The sequence below is a fragment of the Bombina bombina genome, chromosome 10, assembly GCF_027579735.1.
Source record: "Bombina bombina isolate aBomBom1 chromosome 10, aBomBom1.pri, whole genome shotgun sequence".
NCBI classification, from domain to species: domain Eukaryota; kingdom Metazoa; phylum Chordata; class Amphibia; order Anura; family Bombinatoridae; genus Bombina; species Bombina bombina.
In genome coordinates, this window is record NC_069508.1 from 164,971,450 (window position 1) to 164,984,895 (window position 13,446).

General features: G+C 41.9%; 1 protein-coding gene and 1 long non-coding RNA gene across 2 annotated transcripts in view; one reads left to right on the plus strand and one right to left on the minus strand.

Moving 5' to 3' along the window:
* Positions 1–13,446, minus strand: part of LOC128640990 (uncharacterized) — an 86,160-nt gene that overhangs the window by 19,848 nt on the left and 52,866 nt on the right. The window lies entirely within an intron of this gene.
* TTC39A (tetratricopeptide repeat domain 39A) overlaps positions 1–13,446 on the plus strand; it is a 99,875-nt gene that overhangs the window by 17,925 nt on the left and 68,504 nt on the right. Inside the window, exon 2 of the mRNA XM_053693492.1 lies at positions 2,889–2,993. Within this exon, the coding sequence (XP_053549467.1) occupies positions 2,889–2,993 (105 nt within the window). The remainder of the gene's footprint in view (positions 1–2,888; positions 2,994–13,446) is intronic.

A 13,446-nucleotide genomic window follows, 5' to 3' on the forward strand; every position in this document is an offset into this window, starting at 1 on the left:
GCTTCTCCCCCTCTCTCTCTTCCTCTCTCTCTCTCTGCCTCTCCCCCTCTCTCTCTCTGCCTCTCCCCCTCTCTCTCTCTCTGCCTCTCCCCCTCTCTCTGCTTCTCCCCCTCTCTCTCTTCCTCTCTCTCTCTGCCTCTCCCCCTCTCTCTCTCTGCCTCTCCCCCTCTCTCTCTCTGCCTCTTCCCCTCTCTCTCTCTGCCTCTTCCCCTCTCTCTCTCTGCCTCTTCCCCTCTGTCTCTCTCTCTGCCTCTTCCCCTCTGTCTCTCTCTCTGCCTCTCCCCTTCTCTCTCTCTGCCTCTCCTCTCTCTGCCTCTGCCCCTCTCTCTCTGCCTCTCCCCCTCTCTCTCTGCTTCTCCCCCTCTTTCTCTGCTTCTCCCCCTCTCTATCTCTCTGCCTCTTCCCCCCTCTCTCTCTCTCCCTCTCCTCTCTCTCCCCCTCTATCTCTCTCTGCTTCTCCCCCCCTCTCTCTCTGCCTCTCCCCCTCTCTCTGCCTCTCCCCCTCTCTCTCTCTGCCTCTGCCCCTCTCTCTCTGCTTCTCCCCCTCTCTATCTCTCTACCTCTTCCCCCTCTCTCTCTCCCCCTCTCTCTCTGCCTCTCCCCCTCTCTCTCTCTGCCTCTCCCCCTCTCTCTCTCTGCCTCTGCCCCTCTCTCTCTCTGCCTCTGCCCCTCTCTCTCTCTGCCTCTGCCCCTCTCTCCCCCTCTCTCTCTCTGCTTCTCCCCCTCTCTCTCTCTGCCTCTCCCCCTCTCGCTCTCTGCCTCTCCCCCTCCCCCTCTCTCTCTCTGCCTCTGCCCCTCTCTCTACCTCTCCCCCTCTATCTCTGCTTCTCCCCCTCTCTCTGCCTCTGCCCCTCCCCCTCTGCCTCCCCCTCTCTCTGCCTCTCCCCCTCTCCTCTCTCTCTCTCTGCCTCTCCCCTCCCTCTCTCTGCCTCTCCCCCTCTCTCTCTGCCTCCCCCCTCTCTCTCTCTGCCTCTCCCCCTCTATCTCTGCTTCTCCCCCTCTCTCTGCCTCTGCCTCTCCCCCTCTCTCTCTCTCCTCTCTCCCCCTCTCTGTCTCTGCCTCTTCCCCTCTCTCTCTGCCTCCCCTCTCTCTATCTCCCTCTCCCCCTCTCACTCTATCTCTCCCTCACTTTCTCTCTGCCTCTCTCCCAATCTCACTCTTTTTCTCCCCCTTCTCATCTCTGCCTCCCCTCACTCTTTCTCTCACTCTCTCTCTCTGCCTCTGCCCCCTTTCACTGCCTCTCCCCTCTCTATCTCTGCCTCTCCCCTCTCTCTCTCTGCCTCTCCCCCTCTCTCTCTCTGCCTCTCCCCCCTCTCTCTCTGCCTCTCCCCCCTCTCTCTCTGCCTCTCCCTCCTCTCTCTCTTTCTCTCCCTCACTTTCTCTCTGCCTCTCCCTCCTCTCTCTCTCTCCCTCACTTTCTCTCTGCCTCTCCCTCCTCTCTCTCTCTCCCTCACTTTCTCTCTGCCTCTCTCCCAATCTCACTCTTTTTCTCCCACTTCCCCTCTCTGCCTCTGCCCCCCACTCTTTCTCTTACTCTCTCTGCCTCTTTCACTGCCTCTCCCCCTCTCTCTCTCTGCCTCTCCCCCCTCTCTCTCTGCCTCTCCCCCCTCTCTCTCTCTCTGCCTCTTCCTCTCTCTCTCTCTCTCTCTCTCTGCCTCTTCCCCTCTCTCTCTGCCTCTCCCTCCCTCTCTCTCTGCCTCTCCCCCTCTCACTCTATCTCTCCCTCACTTTCTCTCTGCCTCTCCCCCAATCTCACTCTTTTTCTCCCCCTTCCCCTCTCTGCCTCTGCCCCCTCACTCTCTCTCACTCTCTCTCTTTCTCTGCCTCTCCCCCTCTCACTCACTCTCTCCCTCACTCTCTCTGCCTCTGCCCCCTTTCACTGCCTCTCCCCAATCTCACTCTCTTCCTCACACTCTCTCTGCCTCTCCCTCTCATTCTTTCTGTCTCTCCCCCACTATCTGTCTCTTCCCCTCCCCTTTTCTCACTCTCTCTGCCTCTTCCCTTCTTTATTTTGTCCTCTCACTGTGCACCCCTCTCTCTCTATTCCTCTCTCTCTGTTCTTCCTTTCTCTCCTCTCACACACTTTCTTTCTCTTTATTTCTAACTTTCTTTCCTCGCTCTTACTTTTTCTCCCTCACTGTCTCTCTGCCTCTCTCCCTCTTGCCTTTCTCTCTCTCTCTCTCTCTCTCTCTCTCTCCCCCTCTTGCCTTCTCTCTCTCACTCACGCTCTCTCTCTCTCTGCCTTCTCACTCTGCTTCCCCTGTCTTTCTTCTCTGTCCTCCCCTCTCTTTTTCTTTTCTTTCCATTCCTATCTTTTTCTTTCTCTATCTCTCTTACTCTTTTTCTTCACCCCCTCTCTCTCTCCTTTCTCTCTTTTCTTCTCACCCTCTCTCATTTCTCTCTCCCCCTTCTCTCCTTTCTCTCTTTCCCCCCTCTCTCTCCTTTCTCTCTTTTCTTCTCACCCTATCTCATTTCTCTCTCCCCCCTCTCCTTTCTCTCTTTCCCCCCTCTCTCTCCTTTCTCTCTTTTCTTCTCACCCTCTCATTTCTCTCTCCCCCCCCTCTCTCCTTTCTCTCTTTCCCCCCTCTCTCTCCTTTCTCTCTTTTCTTCTCACCCTCTCATTTCTCTCCCCCCCCCTCTCTCCTTTCTCTCTTTCCCCCTCTCTCTCCTTTCTCTCTTTTCTTCTCACCCTCTCATTTCTCTCTCTCCCCCCTCTCTCCTTTCTCTCTTTTCTTCTCACCCTCTCTCATTTCTCTCTCTCCCCCTTCTCTCTTTCCCCCTCACCCTCTCTCATTTCTCTATCTCCCCCCTCTCTCCTTTCTCTCTTTCCCCCTCACCCTCTCTCCTTGTCTCGCTGTGCCCGCTCTGTCTCCTGCTCTCTCTCACAGGACGTCTGATTCAGACTTGAAGACATCTCTCACTGAGTGCATGAAGGCTTTGGATTTGTTCCTTAATAATGACTTCCAGGAAGCTCTGACCCTGCTTCAAGCTAAGTATGGGCCCTCATTATTCCATCTCCTATACCCTGCAACAAGCTTGTCATAATTGTAATTCTTATGAAAATAGTGAAAACCCATTAAACATAAATGTGATTAGTCCTAAAACTCCCACAGCTGCACTATACAAATGATTGTATTACATTTGGATTTATGTGCAGAACTGGTTTTTAGGGATGTGCTTGCTAATGGTTCTTCATTGTGTTTCATATATCTCAGTAAATGTGAAATAAAACCTTTTTTTGTATCGCCTTTTAGGAAAAAAAACTAAAAATATATGACATTTTTTATAAAATAGATTTCTCTGTACTAATAAAAAAAAAAGGTCATTTGTATTCTTGTGACACAAGTCTCTGAACACACCAATAAAGTATTGAGAGTTATGCTTATCAGCCAGTAAGCATTCGGTCCCTAGGGTCTGGTTGTATACACATGTGCACTTCCTGTTAGCTTTATAATTTAAAAAAAAAAAAAACAGTTTTAATTAAAAAAAAAAAAAAGAAAGTGACATTATTAAGTACATCTATTTCATAGGCATGATGGGATTTATAGAAATTAAAATCCCTTTAAGACTTTCTGTAAGACTAAGGGAGCACAGAGAGGAATTGGCACTTTCTAAGGAGGGTTTATTGTCTCTCAGGACAGTTATTATATTTCTGTTCGTTATGGATATAAATGACACCGGGGTGTGTGAGGACAGTACATGTAACATGACACGGCGTGTGGGCGTCTTGTAGCTTTCAGTTGCCTCTGTTCTTTTGTTTAATCTGAAGGATTGTGATTTCCTGAGTCACTGGTCACATCCACACCCCATATTGTCACCTATTTACCTGAGTCACATGCAGGAATGTGCAGCTGGCATCACCAATGAGCTAAAAAGCTTTCACCAGAGGTTGTTCTAGAACATAAAATTAGGGTGAACAAAAAAAGTGCAGGTTGTACAGGTGGGGGACATATTCCTACATATATTTATTTATTGTTCTTCCCTTCCCCCTCTCTCCTTGCTCTGTGTACAGTGCTGGGAATGTAAATAAGGCACTAGCTTGCAAATTCAGGGCAGCTGGCACCTTTGAGGATTTAAGGTGCTAAAGTTATGAATGTGGTACATAGCGCTCCCAAGCACCCCCTTCCCCTAATTGTAACCCCACAGCATACTCACAGTCTTATTCACTATGTCCCCAGCTCACTTACAGCACATGACATTAAAGAGCAGTATACACCAATTTTCATATAACTGCATGTAATAGACACACTATAAAGAGTAATATGCACAGATACTGATATAAAAATCCAGTATAAAACTGTTTAAAAACTTACTTAGAAGCTTCCAGTTTAGCTCTGTTTAAAAGGTTAGTGAAACACCCACTGCAAGTGGGAAATAGCAGACACTCCCCTCCTTCCCCTTCCTCTGCATATGAAAAGACCCTTTATACAAACAGAAGCAAGCTGGAGTAGGTATACGTCGGTATTCTCCTAAAACTTTGGGGCTTGGTTAGGAGTCTGAAAATCAGAGTAATGTTATTTAAAAATAAGCAAAAACATAATTTATGTAAGAACTTACCTGATAAATTCATTTCTTTCATATTAACAAGAGTCCATGAGCTAGTGACGTATGGGATATACATTCCTACCAGGAGGGGCAAAGTTTCCCAAACCTTAAAATGCCTATAAATACACCCCTCACCACACCCACAAATCAGTTTAACGAATAGCCAAGAAGTGGGGTGATAAGAAAAAAAGTGCGAAGCATATAAAATAAGGAATTGGAATAATTGTGCTTTATACAAAAAAATCATAACCACCACAAAAAAGGGTGGGCCTCATGGACTCTTGTTAATATGAAAGAAATGAATTTATCAGGTAAGTTCTTACATAAATTATGTTTTCTTTCATGTAATTAACAAGAGTCCATGAGCTAGTGACGTATGGGATAATGACTACCCAAGATGTGGATCTTTCCACACAAGAGTCACTAGAGAGGGAGGGATAAAATAAAGACAGCCAATTCCTGCTGAAAATAATCCACACCCAAAATAAAGTTTAACAAAAAACATAAGCAGAAGATTCAAACTGAAACCGCTGCCTGAAGAACTTTTCTACCAAAAACTGCTTCAGAAGAAGAAAACACATCAAAATGGTAGAATTTAGTAAAAGTATGCAAAGAGGACCAAGTTGCTGCTTTGCAGATCTGGTCAACCGAAGCTTCATTCCTAAACGCCCAGGAAGTAGATACTGACCTAGTAGAATGAGCTGTAATTCTCTGAGGCGGAATTTTACCCGACTCAACATAGGCAAGATGAATTAAAGATTTCAACCAAGATGCCAAAGAAATGGCAGAAGCTTTCTGGCCTTTCCTAGAACCGGAAAAGATAACAAATAGACTAGAAGTCTTACGGAAAGATTTCGTAGCTTCAACATAATATTTCAAAGCTCTAACAACATCCAAAGAATGCAATGATTTCTCCTTAGAATTCTTAGGATTAGGACATAATGAAGGAACCACAATTTCTCTACTAATGTTGTTGGAATTCACAACTTTAGGTAAAAATTCAAAAGAAGTTCGCAACACCGCCTTATCCTGATGAAAAATCAGAAAAGGAGACTCACACGAAAGAGCAGATAATTCAGAAACTCTTCTAGCAGAAGAGATGGCCAAAAGGAACAAAACTTTCCAAGAAAGTAATTTAATGTCCAATGAATGCATAGGTTCAAACGGAGGAGCTTGAAGAGCTCCCAGAACCAAATTCAAACTCCAAGGAGGAGAAATTGACTTAATGACAGGTTTTATACGAACCAAAGCTTGTACAAAACAATGAATATCAGGAAGAATAGCAATCTTTCTGTGAAAAAGAACAGAAAGAGCGGAGATTTGTCCTTTCAAAGAACTTGCGGACAAACCCTTATCTAAACCATCCTGAAGAAACTGTAAAATTCTCGGTATTCTAAAAGAATGCCAAGAAAAATGATGAGAAAGACACCAAGAAATATAAGTCTTCCAGACTCTATAATATATCTCTCGAGATACAGATTTACGAGCCTGTAACATAGTATTAATCACGGAGTCAGAGAAACCTCTATGACCAAGAATCAAGCGTTCAATCTCCATGCCTTTAAATTTAAGGATTTCAGATCTGGATGGAAAAAAGGACCTTGTGACAGAAGGTCTGGTCTTAACGGAAGAGTCCATGGTTGGCAAGATGCCATCCGGACAAGATCCGCATACCAAAACCTGTGAGGCCATGCCGGAGCTATTAGCAGAACAAACGAGCATTCCCTCAGAATCTTGGAGATTACTCTTGGAAGAAGAACTAGAGGCGGAAAGATATAGGCAGGATGATACTTCCAAGGAAGTGATAATGCATCCACTGCCTCCGCCTGAGGATCCCGGGATCTGGACAGATACCTGGGAAGTTTCTTGTTTAGATGAGAGGCCATCAGATCTATCTCTGGGAGCCCCCACATTTGAACAATCTGAAGAAATACCTCTGGGTGAAGAGACCATTTGCCCGGATGCAACGTTTGGCGACTGAGATAATCCGCTTCCCAATTGTCTACACCTGGGATATGAACCGCAGAGATTAGACAGGAGCTGGATTCTGCCCAAACCAAAATTCGAGATACTTCTTTCATAGCCAGAGGACTGTGAGTCCCTCCTTGATGATTGATGTATGCCACAGTTGTGACATTGTCTGTCTGAAAACAAATGAACGATTCTCTCTTCAGAAGAGGCCAAAACTGAAGAGCTCTGAAAACTGCACGGAGTTCCAAGATATTGATCGGTAATCTCACCTCCTGAGATTCCCAAACTCCTTGTGCCGTCAGAGATCCCCACACAGCTCCCCAACCTATGAGACTTGCATCTGTTGAAATTACAGTCCAGGTCGGAAGAACAAAAGAAGCCCCCTGAATTAAACAAAGGTGATCTGTCCACCACGTTAGAGAGTGCCGAACAATCGGTTTTAAAGATATTAATTGATATATCTTCGTGTAATCCCTGCACCATTGGTTCAGCATACAGAGCTGAAGAGGTCGCATGTGAAAACGAGCAAAGGGGATCGCGTCCGATGCAGCAGTCATAAGACCTAGAATTTCCATGCATAAGGCTACCGAAGGGAATGATTGAGACTGAAGGTTTCGACAGGCTGTAATCAATTTTAGACGTCTCTTGTCTGTTAAAGACAGAGTCATGGACACTGAATCTATCTGGAAACCCAGAAAGGTTACCCTTGTTTGAGGAATCAAAGAACTTTTTGGTAAATTGATCCTCCAACCATGATCTTGAAGAAACAACACAAGTCGATTCGTATGAGACTCTGCTAAATGTAAAGACTGAGCAAGTACCAAGATATCATCCAAATAAGGAAATACCACAATACCCTGTTCTCTGATTACAGACAGAAGGGCACCGAGAATCTTTGTGAAAATTCTTGGAGCTGTAGCAAGGCCAAACGGTAGAGCCACAAATTGGTAATGCTTGTCTAGAAAAGAGAATCTCAGGAACTGATAATGATCTGGATGAAATGGAATATGCAGATATGCATCCTGTAAATCTATTGTGGACATATAATTCCCTTGCTGAACAACAGGCAATATAGTCCTTACAGTTACCATCTTGAACGTTGGTATCCTTACATAACGATTCAATAATTTTAGATCCAGAACTGGTCTGAAGGAATTCTCCTTCTTTGGTACAATGAAGAGATTTGAATAAAACCCCATCCCCTGTTCCGGAACTGGAACTGGCATAATTACTCCAGCCAACTCTAGATCTGAAACACAATTCAGAAATGCTTGAGCTTTCACTGGATTTACTGGGACATGGGAAAGAAAAAATCTCTTTGTAGGAGGTCTCATCTTGAAACCAATTCTGTACCCTTCTGAAACAATGTTCTGAATCCAAAGATTGTGAACAGAATTGATCCAAATTTCTTTGAAAAAACGTAACCTGCCCCCTACCAGCTGAACTGGAATGAGGGCCGTACCTTCATGTGAACTTAGAAGCAGGCTTTGCCTTTCTAGCAGGCTTGGATTTATTCCAGACTGGAGATGGTTTCCAAACTGAAACTGCTCCTGAGGACGAAGGATCAGGCTTTTGTTCTTTGTTGAAACGAAAGGAACGAAAACGATTGTTAGCCCTGTTTTTACCTTTAGACTTTTTATCCTGTGGTAAAAAAGTTCCTTTCCCACCAGTAACAGTTGAAATAATAGAATCCAACTGAGAACCAAATAATTTGTTTCCCTGGAAAGAAATGGAAAGTAGAGTTGATTTAGAAGCCATATCAGCATTCCAGGTCTTAAGCCATAAAGCTCTTCTGGCTAAGATAGCCAGAGACATAAACCTAACATCAACTCTAATAATATCAAAAATGGCATCACAGATGAAATTATTAGCATGCTGGAGAAGAATAATAATATCATGAGAATCACGATTTGTTACTTGTTGCGCTAGAGTTTCCAACCAAAAAGTTGAAGCTGCAGCAACATCAGCCAATGATATAGCAGGTCTAAGAAGATTACCTGAACATAGATAAGCTTTTCTTAGAAAAGATTCAATTTTTCTATCTAAAGGATCCTTAAACGAGGTACCATCTGACGTAGGAATGGTAGTACGTTTAGCAAGGGTAGAAATAGCCCCATCAACTTTAGGGATTTTGTCCCAAAATTCTAACCTGTCAGGCGGAACAGGATATAATTGCTTAAAACGTTTAGAAGGAGTAAATGAATTACCCAATTTATCCCATTCCTTAGAAATTACTGCAGAAATAGCATTAGGAACAGGAAAGACTTCTGGAATAACCGCAGGAGCTTTAAAAACCTTATCCAAACGTATAGAATTAGTATCAAGAGGACTAGAATCCTCTATTTCTAAAGCAATTAGTACTTCTTTAAGTAAAGAGCGAATAAATTCCATCTTAAATAAATATGAAGATTTATCAGCATCAATCTCTGAGATAGAATCCTCTGAACCAGAAGAGTCCAAAGAATCAGAATGATGGTGTTCATTTAAAAATTCATCTGTAGAGAGAGAAGATTTAAAAGACTTTTTACGTTTACTAGAAGGAGAAATAACAGACAAAGCCTTCTTTATGGATTCAGAAACAAAATCTCTTATGTTATCAGGAACATTCTGCACCTTAGATGTTGAGGGAACTGCAACAGGCAATGGTACATCACTAAAGGAAATATTATCTGCTTTAACAAGTTTGTCATGACAATTATTACAAACAACAGCTGGAGGAATAGCTACCAAAAGTTTACAGCAGATACACTTAGCTTTGGTAGATCCAGCAGGCAGTGGTTTTCCTGTAGTATCTTCTGGCTCAGATGCAACGTGAGACATCTTGCAATATGTAAGAGAAAAAACAACATATAAAGCAAAATAGATCAAATTCCTTATAAGACAGTTTCAGGAATGGGAAAAAAATGCCAAACATCAAGCTTCTAGCAACCAGAAGCAAATGAAAAATGAGACTGAAATAATGTGGAGACAAAAGCGACGCCCATATTTTTTGGCGCCAAATAAGACGCCCACATTATTTGGCGCCTAAATGCTTTTGGCGCCAAAAATGACGCCACATCCGGAACGCCGACATCTTTGGCGCAAAATAACGTCAAAAATGACGCAACTTCCGGCGACACGTATGACGCCGGAAACGGAAAAGAATTTTTGCGCCAAAAAAGTCCGCGCCAAGAATGACGCAATAAAATGAAGCATTTTCAGCCCCCGCGAGCCTAACAGCCCACAGGGAAAAAAGTCAAATTTTTGAGGTAAGAAAAAATATGATAATTTAAAGCATAATCCCAAATATGAAACTGACTGTCTGGAAATAAGGAAAGTTGAACATTCTGAGTCAAGGCAAATAAATGTTTGAATACATATATTTAGAACTTTATAAATAAAGTGCCCAACCATAGCTTAGAGTGTCACAGAAAATAAGACTTACTTACCCCAGGACACTCATCTACATGTTTGTAGAAAGCCAAACCAGTACTGAAACGAGAATCAGTAGAGGAAATGGTAAATATAAGAGTATATCGTCGATCTGAAAAGGGAGGTAAGAGATGAATCTCTACGACCGATAACAGAGAACCTTATGAAATAGATCCCGTAGAAGGAGATCACTGCATTCAATAGGCAATACTCTCCTCACATCCCTCTGACATTCACTGCACGCTGAGAGGAAAACCGGGCTCCAACTTGCTGCGGAGCGCATATCAACGTAGAATCTAGCACAAACTTACTTCACCACCTCCCTTGGAGGCAAAGTTTGTAAAACTGATTTGTGGGTGTGGTGAGGGGTGTATTTATAGGCATTTTAAGGTTTGGGAAACTTTGCCCCTCCTGGTAGGAATGTATATCCCATACGTCACTAGCTCATGGACTCTTGTTAATTACATGAAAGAAACTATCAATTTGTTGTTTTTTTAAAAAAATTGTATGGGCTATATAAATGGATTATCTACAAAACATTCATGCAAAGAAAAATCTAGTGTATAATGTCCCTTTAAAGGGACACTAAACCCAAATTTTTTCTTTCATGAGTCAGATTGAGAATGCAATTCTAAGCACTCCTATCATCAATTTTTCTTCTTTCTCTTGTTATCTTTATTTGAAAAGCAATAATGAAAAAAGGTTAGAAGCTATTCCATTCTTGGTTCAGAACCCTGAATAGAGCTTGCTGATTAGTGGTTACATTTAACTACCAATCAGCAAGTGAAACCCATGTGCTGAACCAAAAATGTGCCGACTCCTAAGCTTACATTCTTACTTTTCAAATAAAGATAGCAAAAGAATGAAGAGAAAAATAATAATAGGAGAAAATTAGAAAGTTGCTTAAAATTGCTGCTCTATCTGAATTATGAAAAAAAATTTGGGTTTAGTATCTTTAACATCCTTTTATCGACAATTGTTTGTAGTAGCCACACTCCACTCATTTTTTGCCTCATTAGGACTATGCAGGCACTGTCATAAAGTTAGTATAAAGTACATTGTTTTACAGTTGTTATCTGATAAAAACAATTCGGGGCAGATATGTAGCAGAGTTAAATTTGAGAAGCCAGAAGGGTTCAGTTTAAGTTCTGAGAGTTAAAAAGTCTTACATTTTCAGAGCTAAATTACATGAGAATGGAGCAAAATAAATAATGAAAGTGTACTGCAAAGTTGTTTCCTCAGACATAAGTAAACATTTTATATAAAGATTTTTTTTTTAAATAAATTTTCAGTAATAAAAGAAAATGAACAAAACAAAATAATGAGATCAAATTGTAATACCCCTTAAGTGTTATTACATTTTAAAAAGAAAATATACAACCAAGGATCTAATATTTGCCCAATACTGCTAGTCTGCTTATTTTCCCTTTTCTTTCTCTCTTTTCCTTATTCTTTATCTCTTTTCAAAAAAATACCCAAACATTTCTTCATTCAGTGCAACAAAATTCTCTCTCTCCCCAACATGTTCAAATCCTCTTCCCATAGACTCTCTCTTCCAACAGATTGTATTCCCACATGGGTATAGAATTATTTGTTGTTTATCAATAGACTGCAGCTCATGTTTATCAATAGACTGCAGCTCATGTTTAGCAATAGACTGCAGCTCATGTTTAGCAATAGACTGCAGCTCATGTTTATCAATAGACTGCAGCTCATGTTTATCAATAGACTGCAGCTCATGTTTAGCAATAGACTGCAGCTCATGTTTAGCAATAGACTGCAGCTCAATACAAGCTTCCTGTTCTTATTAACGGTTTTCACCTTCTGCTTTTGCATCTAATTGTTCCATGATCAAATAAAAACCAATCAAAGTAATAAAAGCAACAAATCTTGATTTCCAGGCCTTAAATATTATTGTGTCTCTAGCAAGATTGTTTAGACAATGGGGCCTATGGGGCCTATCTATCAAGCTCTGAATGGAGTTTGAGGGCCCGTGTTTCTGGCGGGCCTGCAGGCTTTCCAGAAACAGCAGTTATGTAGCAGCGGTCTAAAGACCGCTGCTCCATAACTCTGTCCGCCTGCTCTGATGAGGCGGACAGGAATCGCCGGAATTCAACCCGATCGAGTTGATTGACACCCCCTGCTGGCGGCTGATTGGCCGTGAGTCTGCAGGGGGCGGCATTGCAATGCTGAATACGGAGAGCGTATTGCTCTCCGCATTCAGCAATGTCTGTCGGACCTGATCCGTACTGTCAGATCAGGTCCGACAGACATTTGATAAATAGGCCTCAATAAATTCACTTTTGTCACAGTAATTTTGTAAAATCTCAAAAAAACAATATTGTAGCGAAATTAAATTTTCGTTTTGAGATACATAATTTATTCTCCCATTAACTATTTACAATTTTTGGATACAGAGTAACATTTATTTCTAACAATTTGACTTTTTCCTGTTTATTATTTCTGTAAAGTTGTGTTTCCTTTTAATAATAAGTAAAAAACTGTAGAAGGTTTGGCTGTTCCTCTCCTCCAAGTGAACATTACATGTCCCATAGTCCCTAAATTCTATCCCAAATTGTATGTAGCTTTTAATTCATTTATATAATGTTTACTTGAAAGAAAGCAAAAAGATTATTTTGCTTCAAAGTGAATTATTCCCTTAAAATTTGAAACATTTTCATGGTGCCACTATTGTCCAATAATGGCTTTATAGGCTTTATCCTTTTTCCTTCCAGACAACAAAAAGTTTAAATGTTTATCCTGCTTTGAAATTGGGATTCCCTTGTACAGGGAGGACACCATTACTTACAGATAGCTCAGCATGCTAAGGCATTGTGGCTGAGCTCTGTAGCAACCCAAGGGTTGCAGGTTCGATCCCTGGCGAGGTCCACTCAGCCTTTCATCCTTCTGAGGTCGATAAAATGAGCAGCGCCTTGAGACCCTTACCGGTGATTAGCCGTGCTTTACAAGTACCCAATACAATACATACATACAGAGATTTAAACAAATATTGGACCATGCTATTAAAGAAATATGCTTATTTCTTTAATATTCTTTGGAGTGATTTTCATACCAAATGAGGTCACATTTTTTTTAGAAAGTACAGTTTAATAATATTTGATTCCAAAACAGAGGCAATTAAAGGGATACTAAACCCATTTTTTTTCTTTCACAATTCAGATAGAGCATGCAATTTTAAGCAGCTTTCTAATTTACTCCTATTATCAATGTTTCTTCCTTCTCTTGCTATCTTTATTTAAAAAAGCAGGAATTTAACCTAAGGAGCCGGCATATTTTTGGTTCAGAACCCTGGATAGCGCTTGCTGAGTGGCGGGCTACAATTAGCCACCAATCAGAAAGTGCAACCCAGATGCTGAACCCAAAAATGGGCCGGCTCCTAAGCTTACATTCTTGCTGTTCGAATAAAGATAGCAAGAGAATGAATAAAAATTAATAATAGGAGTACATGCTCTATCTGAATCATAAAAGCAAAAAATTGGGTTTAGTATCCCTTTAAGA